Source organism: Colossoma macropomum, unplaced genomic scaffold (genome assembly GCF_904425465.1).
Source record: "Colossoma macropomum unplaced genomic scaffold, Colossoma_macropomum, whole genome shotgun sequence".
Lineage (NCBI taxonomy): Eukaryota > Metazoa > Chordata > Actinopteri > Characiformes > Serrasalmidae > Colossoma > Colossoma macropomum.
The window spans coordinates 38,882,069-38,900,202 of NW_023494792.1; the positions used below are offsets into that span (position 1 = coordinate 38,882,069).

The 18,134-nt window shown below is 38.8% G+C and overlaps 2 protein-coding genes across 3 annotated transcripts; both read right to left on the reverse strand.

Moving 5' to 3' along the window:
• Positions 1-5,203: 5,203 nt before the first annotated feature.
• mansc1 (MANSC domain containing 1) lies at positions 5,204-10,730 on the reverse strand. 2 transcript variants are annotated; one of them, XM_036577123.1, is made up of 5 exons: positions 10,298-10,730; positions 9,216-9,315; positions 8,276-8,588; positions 7,756-7,896; positions 5,204-7,607 (listed from the first exon to the last, which is right to left on the reverse strand). In XM_036577123.1, the coding sequence occupies exons 3-5, from the start codon at positions 8,517-8,519 to the stop codon at positions 6,598-6,600; spliced, it is 1,395 nt and encodes a 464-aa protein (XP_036433016.1). In that variant the 5' UTR covers positions 8,520-8,588; positions 9,216-9,315; positions 10,298-10,730; the 3' UTR covers positions 5,204-6,597. The 2 variants fall into 2 exon arrangements, with proteins under 2 accessions (XP_036433016.1, XP_036433017.1); XM_036577124.1 differs by lacking the exon at positions 10,298-10,730 and having other exon boundaries at positions 9,210-9,291.
• Positions 10,731-11,385: 655 nt separating this feature from the next.
• Positions 11,386-16,900, reverse strand: cunh11orf98 (chromosome unknown C11orf98 homolog). Its single transcript, XM_036577125.1, has 4 exons — positions 16,812-16,900; positions 15,968-16,092; positions 15,184-15,281; positions 11,386-12,197 (listed from the first exon to the last, which is right to left on the reverse strand). Exons 1-4 carry the CDS (start codon positions 16,845-16,847, stop codon positions 12,076-12,078), a joined length of 381 nt encoding a protein of 126 aa, XP_036433018.1. The 5' UTR covers positions 16,848-16,900; the 3' UTR covers positions 11,386-12,075.
• Between the last annotated feature and the right edge of the window lie 1,234 nt (positions 16,901-18,134).

An 18,134-nucleotide genomic window follows, 5' to 3' on the forward strand; every position in this document is an offset into this window, starting at 1 on the left:
GAAGATACGCTGGCTGAGCATGTAAAGATCTGGGGCTCAGCCCAGTTCACTGTAGAGCTGTATATTCTGGCAGATCATCACCCAGAATCTTTTAATTAACCTATAAAATGTGCAGTTACTTTTTTATTTAACATAAAGATTTACACATCAACACAACATGCAGCGAATCAGCCTTGTTGATTGGATATTATGAACTAAACCATAAAAAGCAAACAGTGTAACAGAAAGCCAAAAATAAATAAATAAATAAATAAATAAATAAAATAAAATAAAAGGAAACGGCAATGATTCTTCAATGATGCCATTCTTAAAGTCAGTTTACATTTTAAGTGAATATGATTATTGTATTAAAGTGAAGCAGATTTGCCCTTTTTCAGGCTCTCATACGTACATCCCCCCGCCCCCCCTACCGCGCCGCGCGCATGCGTTCGCCCGCAAGCACTCACGCGCGCCCCTGACGCGTCACTATTTGCATGAGCCAAGACTTAAAACTTACGAAAATATTAAACACGGTTGATTTTGTCGCAGCGTCAAGACGAGATAAGGACTGATTTAAGACCATCATCTTGACCACCTTACACTAAACGATCGAGATGACGTGAGCGCGAAGCAACTCTAGCAAGACTCTCATGATTTTATCCCGACATGGATATTTGTCTGCGACAGTGAAATCGCTTGAAAAGTCGTGTGGTGTAAGGCCGGCATAAGTAAGTTGGTGTGACAGGGTGGAATTAAGCAAACTCCAGGATGCAGATCAATTACAGTCCAGTTAAAATTAATTTTTACATTAATTAAATAGATTTTGTGTTAGAAACAAGAAACACATTAGAGCTCGGCAAAGGTTTAATTTGAATACAACCTTTATTTGTATTTGAGTTTCAATGACTTCAATGTTCACTTGCAATAAAAAAAACTTCAAATTCATGTATTTAAGCTAGTAAAACACTTAGCACATGAAATATGGACATATATTGTGAAGCCAAATGGCACTGTTTTCATTAAAATACTCTATTATGCTGGCACAAACGCTACTGGGAGACTTAAGTGGGCTGAAATAGTTTCTAATATGAGTCAACATGGATAGAAAGGCATATTATTTAAGCTGTAACCTGGCCTTTACCAGGGCTGGCTTTTTTAGGACCCAGGCAGCATGTTTGGGGCCCTCCTCTTGCTAACTGATGTACTGTCAAATTAGAGGCTAACTAATAACAGTGACTACCACAAGCTGTCTAAGTAATATAAATTTATATCTGGCTAATTGTGTATTACTGATGATTGGATGCTCATTTGGATTCTGATAAGTTACAATTTAAATTACAGATAACCTTCTCAGCATTCTTGATCCAGGAGTCTGTCTCACAACGCGGTATTTCTTGCATACCCAGCTAACTTTAAGCTTAGTTTGATAGAACTGTGATAACATTTCCTTTTCAGTGTTATAAATGCTCTACTTTCAACATGTTTACGTAGTATGACCTCTTTTTCTTTCTTTGTCGACTCCTCCTCATTGTCCCACGCAATCGGCTGTTCATCATAAACATTACACTTTCATGTGCACACAGGAATTAATCGCTGCCTGGGTATCTAAACCTGTGTTAAGTGAGAAAGTTCTTAGTTGTTGTTGTGTTTGATTTTGATTTTATGAAGCCGAGTCAGAAAGCCTGTTTAAGTTAAACCTATGTCAATTGACAGACCCCCAATCAACTGCTTCTTGTTGTGCAACTACAAGTCAAAACAAAGGTTCACACCATAAAGAAAACATACCGTTACACTGTTAGAAATAAAGGTACTCTGCAGGTACATTTTTCGTTCATCAAAGTACAAACAATATAAATGTTCCCTCAAAGGCACAACAGTAGTTCTAAGGTCCAATTGTGTACCTTAAATTAGTTTTTCCCAGTGGAAAAGTACATATTTGTACCTTTTCATAACATTTTAAAACAGAACTACACAATGAAAAGCCTGGAGACGATGCAGGGTGTGTGGAGTCAATACAACTTTGAAAAGTATAATTTTGGATTATGGTACAATTATGTTCCTGAATAGAAGTACTGAGATGTACCTTTGAGGGTACCACCCCAGTGACAGTTTCGTACCTTGTTTTCTGAGAGTGTAGCTTTAAGCATTTTCTCCCCATGTTCTCTTCTTCTTCTGTGTTTTTTGGCTCCAAATGTGTGTATACTTTTTTGAGACTTTGAGATTTTAGGCTTTCCTTCCTGGGGTGCCCTGGTGACCCTTGGGGCTTATTAGGTAGAGCTGGCACTGGTCATTACATTATTATAAGGAGTAATAAGAGTATGCTTTATTAGCATTTGTTCTTGTTTTGACACAGTTGATTATAACATTCTTCTGGAGCATCTCAAACTACAAGTTGGTGTTCAATGTACTGCATTAAATTGGTTTGCATCTTATTTAAATACCAGTACCTTTTCAGTTAGCATTGGTGATTTCTCCTCTCTACAGCATCAATGAACTGTGGATACTTATTCTGTCTTCATATGCTCTGATTAGGTTCTGTCATTCAAAACTACAACATATAGTACTGTTTTTATGTTGACTATACACAGTTGTACCTCCCACTGAGACCTGGGGAAATAGTTCCATGCTATCCCTATTTTAATGCCTTAGAAACATTGAAGCATGGATAGTGATGAACTTCCTCCAGTGAAATGAAAGCAATATAAGAAATGATTTAGGTCCTTTGTCCTTGTGTAAAAGGACACTTGTGTAACACATATTTGAATCAGCCTTAAAATGTGACAGATTAATTCTGTAGTTAAAGCAAGTTTTCCTTGCACTCTCAGAAATAAAGGTATGAAAACTGTCACTGGAGCAGTACCCTCTTGTCACTGGGGGGGTACCCTCAAGGGTCCATCTCAGTACCTTTAGTCAGGGAACATAACTGTACCATAATCCATTCAAATTATATTTTCTAAGTTGTACTGACTCCACACACCCCGTCTCGTCTCCAGGCTTTTTATTTTGTTGTTCTGTCTTAAAACAATAGTTTATGAAAAGGTACAAATATGTACTTTTCCACTGGGAAAAAACCTATTTAAGCTACACAATTGAACAACTGTTGTTCCTCTGAGGATACGTTTACATTGTTTGTACCTTAATCACCGAACAACATACCTGCACAGAACCTTTATTTCTAACTGTGTGCTTAGTGCTATTCATAAATTAAAATTTTTCCTTCTATTTAAAGACTTAAAAGTGGTTGTCCATGCATTGATCTCATCTCTAGGGCAGACTTTTGCAATTCTCTTTACATGGGAATCAGTCAGTCATTAATTTCTTAGTAGATGGTTTTTCTCCTGTACTCATTAAATTTTTTAGATTTACAATTTAAAGTTTTATTGCTTGTTTTTAAGGCAGTACACGGCTTGGCAGCTCATTATCATCTGATAAATTGCTTTTGAATATTCCATGGTCGAGACTGAGGTCTAAGGGAGATCGTTGTTCCATTAAGTCCTCCACTACTCTAAATATTTTCAAATCCTGTATGAAGACCCATGTTTTTTCCTTGCCATTTGCCTTTGTTGTAAGGTCTGTGGTGTGTCACCTTGATGTTTTTATTCCTTATGTTTCTTTGTTGATACTGTTGCTCACTGTTTTGCTAGTTTAAATAGTTAATTTAGTTTAAATTGTTGTGTTGGATTTGATAAATTGTTGTACACCCCTTTGGCCAGTGGGTGTTGATTTTAAATGTGTTGTATAAATAATCTGCCCTCCCCAAATATTGGCTCACCTGGTAAACATGAGCAAAATGGTCTATAAAAAACATTAAAAAAAATACAATAATTGGTAGAAAAAAACAAACTCATCATAAAATAAACCATTTTCTTAAATCTAAGTGTATAGGAGTGAAATCTAACTATTTTCCCATTTATATTTCATGTTTTAAAGTTCACCTGAGTGTTTAGGAACACTTAACCCAGAGGTGTCCAATCTTATCCACAAAGGGCTGGTGTGGCTGCAGGTTTTCACTCCAAACAAGCTGGAGCACACCTGATTCTACTTTTAATCAGCTGGTTTCGGTCTTCAAACTGCTGATCAGGTGATCTCCTGCTTTGTTGGAATGAAAACCTGCAGCCACTCCAGCCCTTTATGGATAAGATTGGACACCTCTGACCTAAACGGTCAGCCATGACTTTCTGTTTCACTGGGGTACAAATATGAGATGACACACAGACCAAATTGACTTAGTCACCCATCAGCATGAGAAGACGAGAGAATACAGTAATTGTGTGTGACTAAAGGTTTTTGAGTGGCACAAATCATGAAACGTCTACAAGAAAATAGCTAAACAGCTGTAAATGTCCATTTCAACTACCAGAGCAATTACCAAAGAGTTTTAAGCATGTGGAGATGTTAAGAATCTGCCAGGAAGAGGACATATGTCTATACTGACCCCACGCACAAGGAGGAGGTTGGATTAAGTGGCCAAAGAATCTCCAGGAATCACAGCTGGGCAATTAGTTGGGTCTTGGGGTCAGATCGTCTCCCAAACTACAATCAGACACCATCTACACCTACTCTTCTTTTGGAAGGTTGCCAGAAGAAAGGCTCTGCTGTCAAGGACCAACAAACTCAAGCGCCTTCAGTTCGCCAAATATTACTGAAACTTTCACTGTTCAATGGTCTGATGAGACAAACTTTTTGGCAACAAACATCACAAGTGGGTTTGGCGTAGACACAAAGATGCCATGCAAAAAATGACCTCATCCCCACCGTGAAGTATTGTGGTGGATCTGTGATGTTGTGGGGCTGTTTTTTCTTCCAAAAGCCCTGGACAACTTGTTCATACTTGTATTAGATACATGGGATCATGGACTCAAGTACCAGCAGACATTAATTTGAAACCCTACTGCCTCAGCCAGGAAGGTTAAACTGGGCCCTCATTTGGATCTTCCAGCAAGACAATGATGCAAAGCATGGCTCAGAATCAACGTAAAAATGTTTCACGGACCACAGCATTAAGGCCATGACCCCCCTTCCCCAGTCCCCTGACCCAAAACCCTTAGAAAATCTGTATAAGTGAATGTGATCTTGATTTTCAGACTAAACCATGAGCTGTTTACCAGCAATTTTTGCATTTTAGTCTATTTATGACTCTTACTGATGTGAGAAGAAATCATTTAATGGGAATTTACTAGGGAAATTAATAAGACTATTCTGAGTGACAGCAGGCTGCCAAGTGTTATTCAAAGACATTTTATTTCTTGCAAGAGAAAAAAATTACATTAATCAAAATCCTTGGAAAAGCAACAAGTCACAAAAAACAAGACCAAACCATTACCATCAACGTAGAATGATATAAAATAGAAAAGCAATTGAAGAGAAAAAAAGAAAAGGTTTGTGCAACTTAAACCAATTTGGCTTCTTGAAAGTGTAGTGTTGAGTAAGAGGTGGCAGCGCTGCATGCCAATAGAGTGTGGAACCGAGGTGAGGGATTGCTGCCACCTTGTGGTCAACCATGTCAGTACATCCAAGAAAAAACATTACATTTGCTTATCACGTTTGTTACAATGCTCTGCCATAGACCACCTCATTGACTGATACCAGCACTCACTCTCACAGGCGTGCACACACACCTATTAATTAATAAAGATCTTCATATGAAAATAGTGCACAACCAGTGTAATGTACCTCTAAGAATTAGTGTTCATTCAAAATGTGTGCAGGACACAAGCTAGAAGTGCGCCACAAGGTGAACTTTGCATCGGTAAGTGAGTTTCCTGTGGATCAGTGCAATTAAATGTAAATACAGCAGTACAACAGAGTGAAACGAAGAGACCAGACACAGAGCATACAATAAGTACAGGTTGAAAAGCAGTCATTTCCATTGAGGGAACAGCAGTGCTGAATGGGTGTGTTATAAAGGTGCTTTTAGTTTATCCAAAGAACGATACTAACCTTTAGTTTACTCAGAGATTTTTATTTATTATTGTTCTGCAGTTACCCAATTAAACGTTAAACTATCACAACCAAAACTTTGAGAAGATATGCTTAATCTGATAATCTGACCAGGAGTCAGTACCAATCCTGGAGTACCAATCCTGGTATGTTTGAACTTCAAATCCAATCTGAACTAAAACCAGTCTTACCAAAACAGGCAAAAAAGATGGAACAACTGAAGCCTCTGAAAGCAGTGGTTATGCAGCTGTCCTACCACAGCTCAAATGTTGATTGCCTCTGTTTTTGCACCATGAACATGTTAACAACCACTGCATTGGGCCTCAGTAATGTCTTGCCATAGCAAGGGATGTCCATTAGTTTGATAGTCCTTAATTCTAAATGTTGAGGCTTCCTGAGTTCATTGTATTGCTATTCATTCCCCCCTAAACCTTGTGTCCTTTCTCAGTCCCCATCTTGTTGTTATCTCTCCATTGGTATCTTACAGTTATAACAACCTTATGTAGACACGTGGGGGAACAATCTCATTTTCTTAACCAAAAAATGCCCTAAATATCAAAATACAGTATTTTTTGTTCCAGTGAGTGGACAGAAAAAATACATTTTAAAATTCAGCAGGATTGTCTCTTTGTTTCTTTCAGTTAGTAGTTGTGGTGGGTAAGAGAGTTTGGTCAGGCTTCAGATTTCATAGTGCAGGTCGTTGAGCTCCAGTCTCGTGTAGTGTCTCCTGTCAAAGGATTCCATGGCTTTGCGGCCCACGATGGCCAGGACCAAAGTGAGGCATATCAGCGTGACCACCACTATGGCCACCAGACTGTTCCTCCACGTCATTCGCGACCCCTTAGCCTTATCCAGGCCAGAGCCCACAGCTGGAGGCAACAGAGTATCAGGCCCTGACGTCTCATCCTTTAGATCATTCTCCATCTCTACAACCACTATAGTTGTCCTTTCAGTGGTAGCTGTGGATGTAGTTGTAGTACTGGTGGTTGTACTTGTAGTAGTGGTGGTTGTAGTAGTAGTAGTGGTAGTTGGAGTAGTAGTGGTAGTAGTAGTAGTAGTAGTTGGAGTAGTAGTAGGTCGAGTGGTTGTTGGTTTCTGAGTTGTGGTTGTGGTGGTGGTTGGTTTGGTGGTGGGAACTTTGCTGGATTTCCCAGCTTGGGGTTCTGGTCTTTTTTGTGGTTTAAGGGGCTTTTTGGGAGGCCGGATTGGTTTTGCAGGTGGTTGTGGTGGCTTTGGTGGTTGGGGTGGTCGTGTAGTTGTAGTGGTAGTGGTTGGTGATGTTGTGGAAGCTACCTTTGTGGTTGTACTGGTGAGCTGTGTTGTTGTTGTAGTAGTTGTTGTGGTGGTGGTAGGAGGGCTACTAGGCATGGTTACAACTGGCATTGTAACCAGGACAATGGCAGGTTCAGTTGGTGGGTGTTTGGTGGTGGTAGTTGACGTAGTTGTAGCTTGAGTGGTGGTGGATGTGGGTAAGGTTGTGGTTGTGGTGGATTGTGTAGTGCTTGTAGTTGTAGTTGGCTGGGTTGTGGTTGTTGTAGATGGCTGCATGATTCTAGGTGTTGTGGTTGTTGTTGGTCTTATGGTCGTTGAGGGGGTCTGAGTAGCAATTGCCTGTTTTACAGGAGTGGCACGAATAATGGGCATGACAGTCGTCCTCCCGTTTCCTTTTGCAGTAGGATGAATCACATCTTCAAGTTCACAAAACAAATGTAATCATTAAGCATTTGATATTAACAAGTAATCTAAAAAGAATGGTGTAAACAGTCAAACCACAATGTAAGACCAATTCCACACTCTTTACTCTAAGTTACATTTTAATTTTTAAGGAAAAACTACCTTTAGAAATATCGTAAGTGTTGATCCCAGACTTGGCAGGCACCAATGGGCAGTCTTGCTCAGTCTCACAATGAAACAGGTAGCAGTTGTCAATGCCGGCTTGGCTTGAAGGCTTATATACAACCATGTTACACTTTATACCTGTGAGAGAAGTTGAGAGGGAGTTACTTCAGGTCTTTGAGATATAGACCAATACCACTTAAAAGGATTAAATCCTTATTAATCATCTGAATTAATTGTGCTTGCTTTAAAGACATAGTTTTAGCACAAACTGGCTGACTCTGTACGCACTTATCATTTATTTTAATCCAGTTCTATGTGACAAAAATACAGACACAAAGGCCTCCACTTTGAGTAGAAAAATAGTGGTGACAGCTTGAAAAAAACTGTGAATGATAAACTCAGTGAACGTTTTTTTTTTCTTTTAAGTATCAATCAGTAAACGCTTTGATCCATATTTAGCATGCTCAGCTGATATGTAAGTCCAAGATAGAAATCAGCTTCTGCCTCAGAAACCTACCTGGCTCCACCTCTTCTGAACAGCAGGCCAGGATACAATCTTTCTCTGCCTGTTTCACCCTAGAACTCGTTATGGCCCCATTATGTTCCACGGCTATGCGTACATTCACAATGGCATCTCGATGCTGTCTAGAGTAACATGTCTTCCCATTGGAGCCCAAGGCAGGACCACTGGCCTGGAGGAAGAGCAAAGCCGCAAGCAGCAGCATAGCTGCCTTGTAGGAGCCTTGGTAGACAAACGCCATGGCTTTAGGGCTCAAGAGATCCAGAGGGTTCTCAGGGGCAGCAGAGTTCCGTTGAGAATGGTTTGAGGTCTGTTGGATAGCAGTTGGTTCTCATTTATTATTGAGTCAAATATTGCTCAAATTCATGGCAAACATGGGAGCTTTATCATTTTAGTGATGCCCTCACAACTAATATTTACTTCTTTATATACATTTCTGTAAATCTACAAAAAATGAGCCATTCATAACCAGACTTGATTCTAAATACACCAGTCCTCAGGGACCCTCAGATGGTCCAAATTTGTGCTCTGTCCCAATGTACTGCAAGTCAGATGGGCCATCTGAGTGTCCTTGAGGACTGCTTTGTGAACCGTTTCCCTAAAGTAATTTTCTGTTCATGGATTTTCTGTCAGACCACAAAAGATCAGAGAAAGAACCTTGCTGCTACTGCTACACTTAACTTTAGATACAATCGAAAAAACAACATTAGATATGAAATTCACATCACAATCATGGATTAAAATAGCCCGATTTTGAAAAATCTACTAGAAAAGAGAGAACGTGTAGAATATCTTAGATAAAATAAGTAATTTGATTAACTACCAGTAATCCACATGCAACACTAGAACACACATTACACAAATCACTTTTGTAAGCCATTAAACAAAATGAAATCTAAAATCAGTTATTAAAATTATTCGAGTTACTGACCAGTACCTGGTATACACAGACAAAACTCCATCAGATGTTCTCACGTCCTCTGGGTCCACAGTTCATACACACTCCTCTATGTCAGCAGGACTTTGCTCCTTTTTTTCTGTAAAATATTTCTCAAGTTATCATGTTATCTTAAGTAGTTGATTATGTGCAGTAATAGTAAACCAACCAGCTTATCAGTAAAGGGTTTCATAGCCCATTTATCACCATGCTATAATTTTAGATGAGTGGTGAAAGTTGGTAAACACATTTATGTTTTCGACAAATGTAAACTACACTGGTTCTACAATTACAGGATTTTTAAAAATAGATAAGGTGATAAGAAGTCTGACAGTGACCAGCATCTTCGATTTACAAAATTCTGGGTGTTGCTGTTTACGATGGCCTCCAGAATCGCTGGCACCCTTGGTCATCCCAATCTCCCGACCAAAACCTCATTGAAAACCTGTGAGCTGAAGATGAGGATAGTCCACAAATGAGGACCAAGGACTGGAGAGGTCTGGAATAGATAATAGCCTCACCCTTTTTATCTAGCGTTACAAGAGAAGACTAAATTGTGACTAAATTTACCTCACTGAAAGGTTAGATTTTACTACTATTTTCAGTGCATGATCTAGCTGAAAAACAATGTACTCCCCACCTCCATTATCACCAAAGGTGGCAATAATTCTGGAGGACACAGTCGAGGCCTTGTTGTTTGCAATTAACACAAGGTAGTTACTCGTGTAATTCTCTGCTCTACGGCGGACTATATGAGAGTAGCGTATTTTCGGCTGGAGAACACACTGACTATTCCAGCTGGAGAGCTCTGATAAGCAGGGCCTGCCTGCTGGTGCTGAAGCTGAGCTGATGCGTCGCTAGGATACCGAGCATCACCCGAGAGGGCATCCCGAGCCGAGACCAGACCGTGATGCAATCCTAATGAAATATGCAACGTCGTCTTTCCTCCGGCCTCAAAAGCCAACCGCCACCTTCATCTTTGTCCCCAAAACGATTCGCTTTGCTGTTCGAGGTCGCTAACTCAGCCTCGGGACGCTGCTCGAGCTGCAGCCGCTGTCTTTCTTCATCGCGGGTCCACTTACTTTCACTGAAACCGTCCGAACGACCGCCGGTCAACGTCTTCTCCTAACAGACGGTCGCGGGCCGGTTATGCAAACGAGTCTAGCTAAGGAGTTCATCTCCACATATCCTCCTCGTCGCGCTCCTTTAAGACGTTCAGGGGTCCGTCGCTTTAAAATGGTGTCTGTGGTCACGGACTCGCGGAGTGAGTCTCTCTCCCGAAACAAACACAATCACAGTCTTCTTTATTTCTCGCCTCGAAGCCGCTCCGCGCGGGCTCTGGAGCCGAGCTGGTTCCCGCTCAGCACACAATAGGAAAAAGAAAGCTGCGAACGCGACACTCCGAGCGACCGGACTACAAAACCGTAACGTTTTCACAGCAATAAACGGTCCAAACGGCGCTACTAAACGGTACCGAGCGCAGCACGCAGCCTTCGCTCTGACCCACTTCGGTCTCTTTGTGTGCTCCGCGCGACTGGCAGGACGGTGACGTCACACGCTCGCGCACTCAAAGCCCCGCTTCTTACGTTACGAAAAAAACATACCCGAAGGATGTACTGACTACAGAGCTAAATCTGTTTCATTTCCTGAAGTAAATTTCTTTCTATTGCTCAGGTTCATTTACTTAAAATTAATTTTTCTTATCCTGAGGTAACTTTTCACACCCGAGGTAATTTATTTCTGAGGTAAATTAACTTCATTTCACACCTTCAGGTATTTCTTTTTCTTATTCTTAAGTAAAATTGCTTAATGCTGATTTTCGTATTCTGAGGTAAACCTGCAAATCCCAAAGTAAATGTCACACCCCGAGGTCCTTTCTTTCTAATTCAGGTATTTGTATTTTGTTTTACACCCTGATGTAAATTTTTGTTTTGTTTCTGGTGTAAATTCACATCTGGAGTTGAATGTACTTCATTTCACACCTTGAGATAAATTGTGTTCTCATTATGAAGTAAATTTCCCTCACATCCTGAGGTAAACTTATTTAACCATGAGTCAGGTAATCCCTCAAAACTCCAAAACAAGACAATGAAGTCCACTTAGGTGAATATTTTGCTTTGTTTTCTGCTAAACGTGATAAGGACACAAATAACATTACTGAGAAAATATATGCATTTTGGCCTGTGTTTAATATGGTTCAGAAAAATAACCTAACAGGCACATATAGTTAGCTTTGTAGGTACTTTCTGGTCTGCTGAAGCCCCTCCGTAATGTTACTGACTGCACTAACGTACAGATGTTAGTGCAATTCACAGGAGACCAGGTGTGACCGTATGCTTACCCAGAGAGACAGTGAATGCACATCAAAAATCGAGCAATACAAAGAAGAACACTTAAGACTGCTGGTATATTAATAGCCTTCACACACTTCAACTCATTTCAGTTCTTTTGAGCATTATCAAAGTAGTCACTCTGGCATTTATCTTCCTGATCAAAAAAGAGAAGTAACTCATGTACTTCAAGGTATCTCCGTACTATTTTAAGTGTTTTGGTGTGGGTTTTTGATATGCAGATCTGGTACAGGGCACAGACATACACAGTCTAAACCTTGACAAAAATGAAAATAGGAGCAGCATTGGGGGGAAAAAACAGCATTACAACCACTTACTGTTTTTTGCACCCATAGCATTTAAGACAATGGAATTTGTGTCTGAAAACGTTGGCCTCAACGCAGCAAGCAATATTACTAATCACTTGCTTTTATATATACATTGTACATCTAAAAGTCAGCATAATAAACAAAAACTTTCAGTCCTTTGTTGAAGCACAAACGTTAACATTGAATTCCAGTACTGATCACTTATTCCACATCCATCATTTCCATCTCAGCAGATGAGGTGGCACGTTTTGTTTTCTTCGGTTGTTGTGCAGCAGGGGTCGTCTTCTTGACGGCAGGAGCTTTCTTCTGTGGTACTGTTTCAACTACAAAGAGAAAGATATTTATTTGTCAAATTGTAGAACTGCTCTCACAAGACATGTTTAAAGTCAGTGCTAATTAACTGGACAATTACATTTTTGTGGAATGACAATCTTTACATTTTTACCACTAATTGAAAAGTTCCTGCATACAAAGCAGATGACAGTGTTCTGTTCAAATAAATCAGAGAAATAATAGCACGTTTCTAAATGTGTTCTCTCTTTGTGTTCTGTCCTGCCCTATAGTTAATGAAAAAACTAGCAGCTGAGCTGCTTCCACTTGCATCAACTGTTCTTTCTATTAGCACTGGCTTTTAGTTCTGCCTTTGGAGTTCTTAGGCACACAACAAGACTGAGAAACTGGTTGAAATAACAAGCAGAAAAAAGCAGGATATTATCGGAACCACTACACTGTAAATAACATAAAACAGCAACATAAAATATCTTATGTGTTTAGAAAGTATCCTAACAAAGCACTGTATTCTTTGACAGAAAATGAGCAGATATGTCAAGAAAAAACTAACGTAGTGTGGGGAAAAGACAGCAGATGGCCTAAAGAATGCTACATTACCTGTAACATGTAATATGATTAGAAAGCCTGTGGTATTGGCACACTCTCTAATGACCACTACCACACTGACTGGCTTTGTTCACTGACTTCGCTTCACATTTCATCATTCAGCATGGCAATAACGCAAAGCAAACCACAAAAGCATTCATCGGCCAGAAATTTTGATGTTTTGAACTGTCAAAAGCAAATGTTTATAGCAAAGGTCTGGCAAAGCATAGCAAAAGAAGATGATGGTAAGGGTCAATGTTTGTACGTACTCAGTGTATAGCTGTATACTGTATTTTACTTTGTTCTAACACTTATGCACAATAAAAAATGAGGTGCTCTAAACGTCAAAAGTGCTGCACAAGTGAGTCAGATTAGAGCTGGAATTAACTCAGGGCAGCTCTCCAAGGAAAACAATATTTGCAAGGAGCAGATCTGTGCTGTCTGATCATGGAAACAATGCAAACTGACAATACAAGGTGCTCCCATGTGAAACATGAAAGGACTGACATCATCAAATTACAATTACTTCATTATTAAGAATAACACTGAGAAAAAGACAGCAATGGCCCACAGTTGCATGCAAAATTTCTGGCACCCCTGGCCAAGATTTACATTTTTCTGTAAATGTTAATGCACACTTTATATATACTTCACTTAACAAATAAATAAATAAATGAAATAATAATTGTGGCTGTGCAAAAGTTTGGACACTCTACATCTTAGTACCTACTAACACACACTTTGGCAGATATCACAGCATGCAAATGCTTTTTATATAACCAGCTAGATGTCTTTCTATTCTTATTTTAGGAATTTTCACCCACTCCTCCTTGCAGAATGCTTCTAATTCTACAATATTCTTGGACTGTCTTGCACAGACAGGATGTACCCACAGATTTTTGACAAATTTCAATGATGTTCAAGACAGGTGACTATGAGGGCTATTCCAAAAGCTTCAACTTGCGTTTCTTGAAGTAGTTCACAATGGATTTTGCTCTAAGTTTTGAATCATTGTTGCATACTTCAGACATTAACTTTTGTGAAGAGATCACAAATAAGTCTTCCTTCTGATAACTCCTCCATGCAGATCATGTTTGGGCAAGCAACTCCAAACAGTGGAATGGTGCACTGTGTCGGCTCAAACTTCGTGCAGATCTTTTGCTGTCATATTGGGGTTTTGCTTTGCATTTCTAAACAGCATACAAGCAGTTATATCCGAGAGTTTTCTTGGTCTTCCAGATCTTGCTTTAACTTCCATAGTTCCCCTTAACTGCCATTTGTAATGACATTTTGGACAGTGGAATCTGTGAGCTGGAAGCACTATGATATATTATTATAGCCCTCCTCTGCTTTGTAGGCATCAATTAGCTTCATTTTCAGAGCCTCAGCCAGCTGCTTATAGGAGTCCATAATTGACTGTTAGCACAAGGCTTGGAGACTCTTTATTTATGCTCATCAGTTGACAGTTCCTAATGACAATTAGGCTACATTCACACAGCAGGTAAAAGTGGCCCAAATCTGATTTTCTCAACAAATCTGACTTTTTTGTTTGAATGTTCACAATATCTTTTAATGTGACCTGCACGAGACATTAGTCTGAACAGATCACACCCCTAAACTGACCCGCATGTGCAAAAGAACAGTGCTTCACGTTGCTTCACATGGCCGCTCATCCAGAGGTAAACAATCATGACTGCCCATGAACGCAATGGCTACCAACGAGCTTGCTGTAAAAAAACGGCACGGTCACTTCTTTGGTTTGTGTCCTTGGATTCTTTAAACTTTGCTTTCAGACTTTTAACTTCTCTTTGACACCGCAGCCTCATTCTCCTACAGCCATGTTTGGCCTTGTCTTTTAAAATCTCTTCGGACATGGAGGGGTTTGGACAGGTTTCTTCTAATTTTTTTTTGTACAGAAACATTACCTGAAATGTTTGAGGTCTCAGCAGCGTGAAATTATGATGAATTTTGAGTTGGATTGATGTAAAAGTCGCATGAATTTCGACGTGGCTGTTCAGACTGAGTCGCATTGCCGCATATCGGATTTCAGTACCACATGCCAGAGAGTCTCAAATTGGAATTATATCAGATTTACTGTGTTTTTGCTGTTCACACTGACACACACATAACAGATCTGTGTCACATATGACGAAAAAGATTGGATTTGGGCCACTTTTACCTTCTGTGTGAACTTATTTTTATGTTGAAATAGTTCAAAAATCAACAAAATATGGATACAACTGTATAAGCCAAGAGAGCAGATACAGGATAGATGCTCTAATACACCTCATTCAACTTATCTGTTGTCAGGTCTAGTGGGTGTGTTTAAGTAGGGAATTCACTAAACTGTGCTAAACACCAGTCTGCCATGACCAGAACTGAAGAACCCTGCCCTACTCGAATGTAGAAACTGCTCTAGTTTGTCATAACTACCTTCCATGCTGGATTTTTCTTTCTCCATGTGCTGCAGCTGCTTGAGCAGTTTGCGTCTTTTCTTCCCAGACAGGGTGATGTTCGCCCTGGAACTGGTGCTGTACACATACAAAAAGAAAAAAAAATAATCCATATTGTAACAAAAAATCTTAGTTGTATATTATATACACACATACCAACCTGTTTTAACACTCTTTGATGCTATTTCAGTACTGCAGCAGAAATACATGGAAAAATTAAATGTGAAGTAACTAAATCACATTTACAAAGGCAGCTACATAGATGAGTCATATTAGAGGTAATACCAATTAAGAGTATTTTTCAGCCAGTACATCGGTACAGAAATCTGTAAAAGTATATAACTGGGGAATGAGAAGTCTTATCATGAAAATCATGAGAAAATATGCCACAGACCAACAGCATCAGTAAAGTGGTTGCGAATCAAAATAGCAAGTAAATAGCACTACATAGAATTTAATCTACTTTTGTGTTACATTGTTGCAACAAAAACAAATGTACATGTGTACATGTTAAAGTTTGGGGGGGAAAAACTGTATAACTGACAACAGAATTAGGCTAGGTTCGCCTTGTGAAGAAAACACTGTTCCCTCACGATGTTCCTATTGTTCATGCAAGCTACAAATCAAGTTATAAAATGATTGAGTTCAGTACCTGTATGGACAGTGATGCAAAAAGGACTAACACTCCTAAATATGATGATATCTATCAACAATAATTTAAAAAGAAAGATGCTGTTTGCCCTTCTGCGGTTCAATTCACAAACCTCCTCTTTTTCAGGTGATGTTTTGTTATAAGGCCACTGTCCACCACTGCTCCAACGATACGATGCTTCTTCTTCTTCTGCTTCATTAGAAGTCTTCGCCTTTTGAAGAGCTTCTTCCCTAAATCCTGCATGATACATCAAGGGCTGTATTAATTTCCTTAAGATTTAATAACTAATTTTCTTCATAATTTCATGACCTTCTCAACCTTTTGTATGGAAATTATAGAAATGGGTGTAATTTGATCTTACTCATTTTGGCCAGTGTGTTGGTAATCAGTACGTTTGAACAGTCTCTGGAGAGACCAAACTGTTTCTGAAACCTAAACCTGGGGTGTATTTCACCAAGCAGTTACATCACTTATGCCAGAGCTCAAAGCCTGTCGAACTGAGAAATCCTGCTTTGTAAAATACTCCCGTGATAAAATAGTGGTTAACAACTATTCTACCGTTGTAGGTTCACCCTCATTTTGGTTAGTAAATAAAATGTCTAAATGTGTGTGGTGTAGACAGTGTAACCACTTCTTATTTTTTCTATCACTTCTGTTTGTGGATGGATTCAATGTAATTAAATGTTACTTTCCAGTTATTGTGCAATGTATTTCATGGTTGTTCAAATCAAATTCAGAGAAAGAGATGAGAGAAATGCAGGCTGATATATTTGCTATATTCAGGTAAAAGGAAAACTACTAAATGCAAAAACTGTCGCTATAACAGTCAGTTTGTTAGCGATTATAACCTGCATCACCTCCTTTAAGCAAGCATACAGTGTAATTTGATAGAAATTCAACTTTATTTAGACATCTATAAAAAGATAGCCGTCTGACATACAAATAAAAAGACGTACTGTTTTTGGTTTGTTGATCTTTCCTCCCGGAGCCATGCTTGCTGAAAACGTGAGTGGTATTTAGGTCAAGTAATATAAATGTCTTCCGGTTCACCAAAGGCAAAATATAAGTCGAACTGAAAGCCTTTAACAACATTACCTAAGCAGATGAATCTTGTGTACGCCGTCGTACGCAAAAGTATGCAAAAATAAATGAATGAATGAATAAAATACCCCAAAATCACATTTTATTGTTGAACGTTAATTTTATTGTTAAACATTAAACGTTCTACTCATTTCCCGAGTTTAACATATTCGGAAAAAAAAAACATAAATATAAAACGTGCCATAACTTTTGCATAGGCTGCATTTTACGTTTAATTTTTTTTTCCAATATTTTAATTTCAGCAAAAAAAATAAAAAATAAAAATAAAAAATAAATAAATAAATAAAAAACTCAATTGTGCATTACAATGTGCAAATATTAATAATTTGACCAACATTGCATACAACTGCAGCTCTAGTGTATAGACTTTCTTTGGCCATACTGTTCAATAAATTTTAAGATAATCTCTTAAAAAGCCCAGTACAAATTAAATTAAGCCCAGTACAGATTTGTTTTAAATTAAAGTAAGATTAATTGACGTTAAGGTGTGTTAAGAGAATGTTTAGACATTAAACCTTAAATTCTTAAATTAATTAAATTTGCCAGTCGGCCTCCTGAGACCTCCTACGATATCCTTATTAGGAAATAAATTAAAATGGTATCTTCTAATTCAAAAAAGTTGCTCTTTCAGTTATGCCATAGGCACTGACTATGGAGTCCTAAAACAGCCAAATGTGAAACTGTATGTAACAGACCACAATAAAAGACATTTTACATATCAATGGCTATTTTTGGCCCCCTGCAGCAGGTTTGACATGGTGGTCAGCAATAGCAAAAGACCAGTATAGCATCAGTTTTTGCAACTCAATTTTGTATTTTTATTATGTTTTATTTTCACTTGATAATGACACTGTGATATCAATTAATTCAGAACATATTTTAAGGACTCATGGCTTGTTTTATCTATTTTCACACTTTTGTGCTGTGTCATTTGATCATAACACTACAAGACACAAGAGCAGCACAAGGCAACTACATTAAAGCGATTTTTATTTAGAGACGGCACAGTAGTACTTTTTCTTTTCCAATACTGAGTTTTTGAAGCTTGAGTTTTTCCCCACATTGTTCTGCTATTTCTTCTTTAAAAACTTTTTTTTAATCTTAAGCATCTAAAAGTAGGCTATCATGTTCTAACTACTCAGTCACTCTGCTGCCCCACAGAAAGAAATACACAGCTA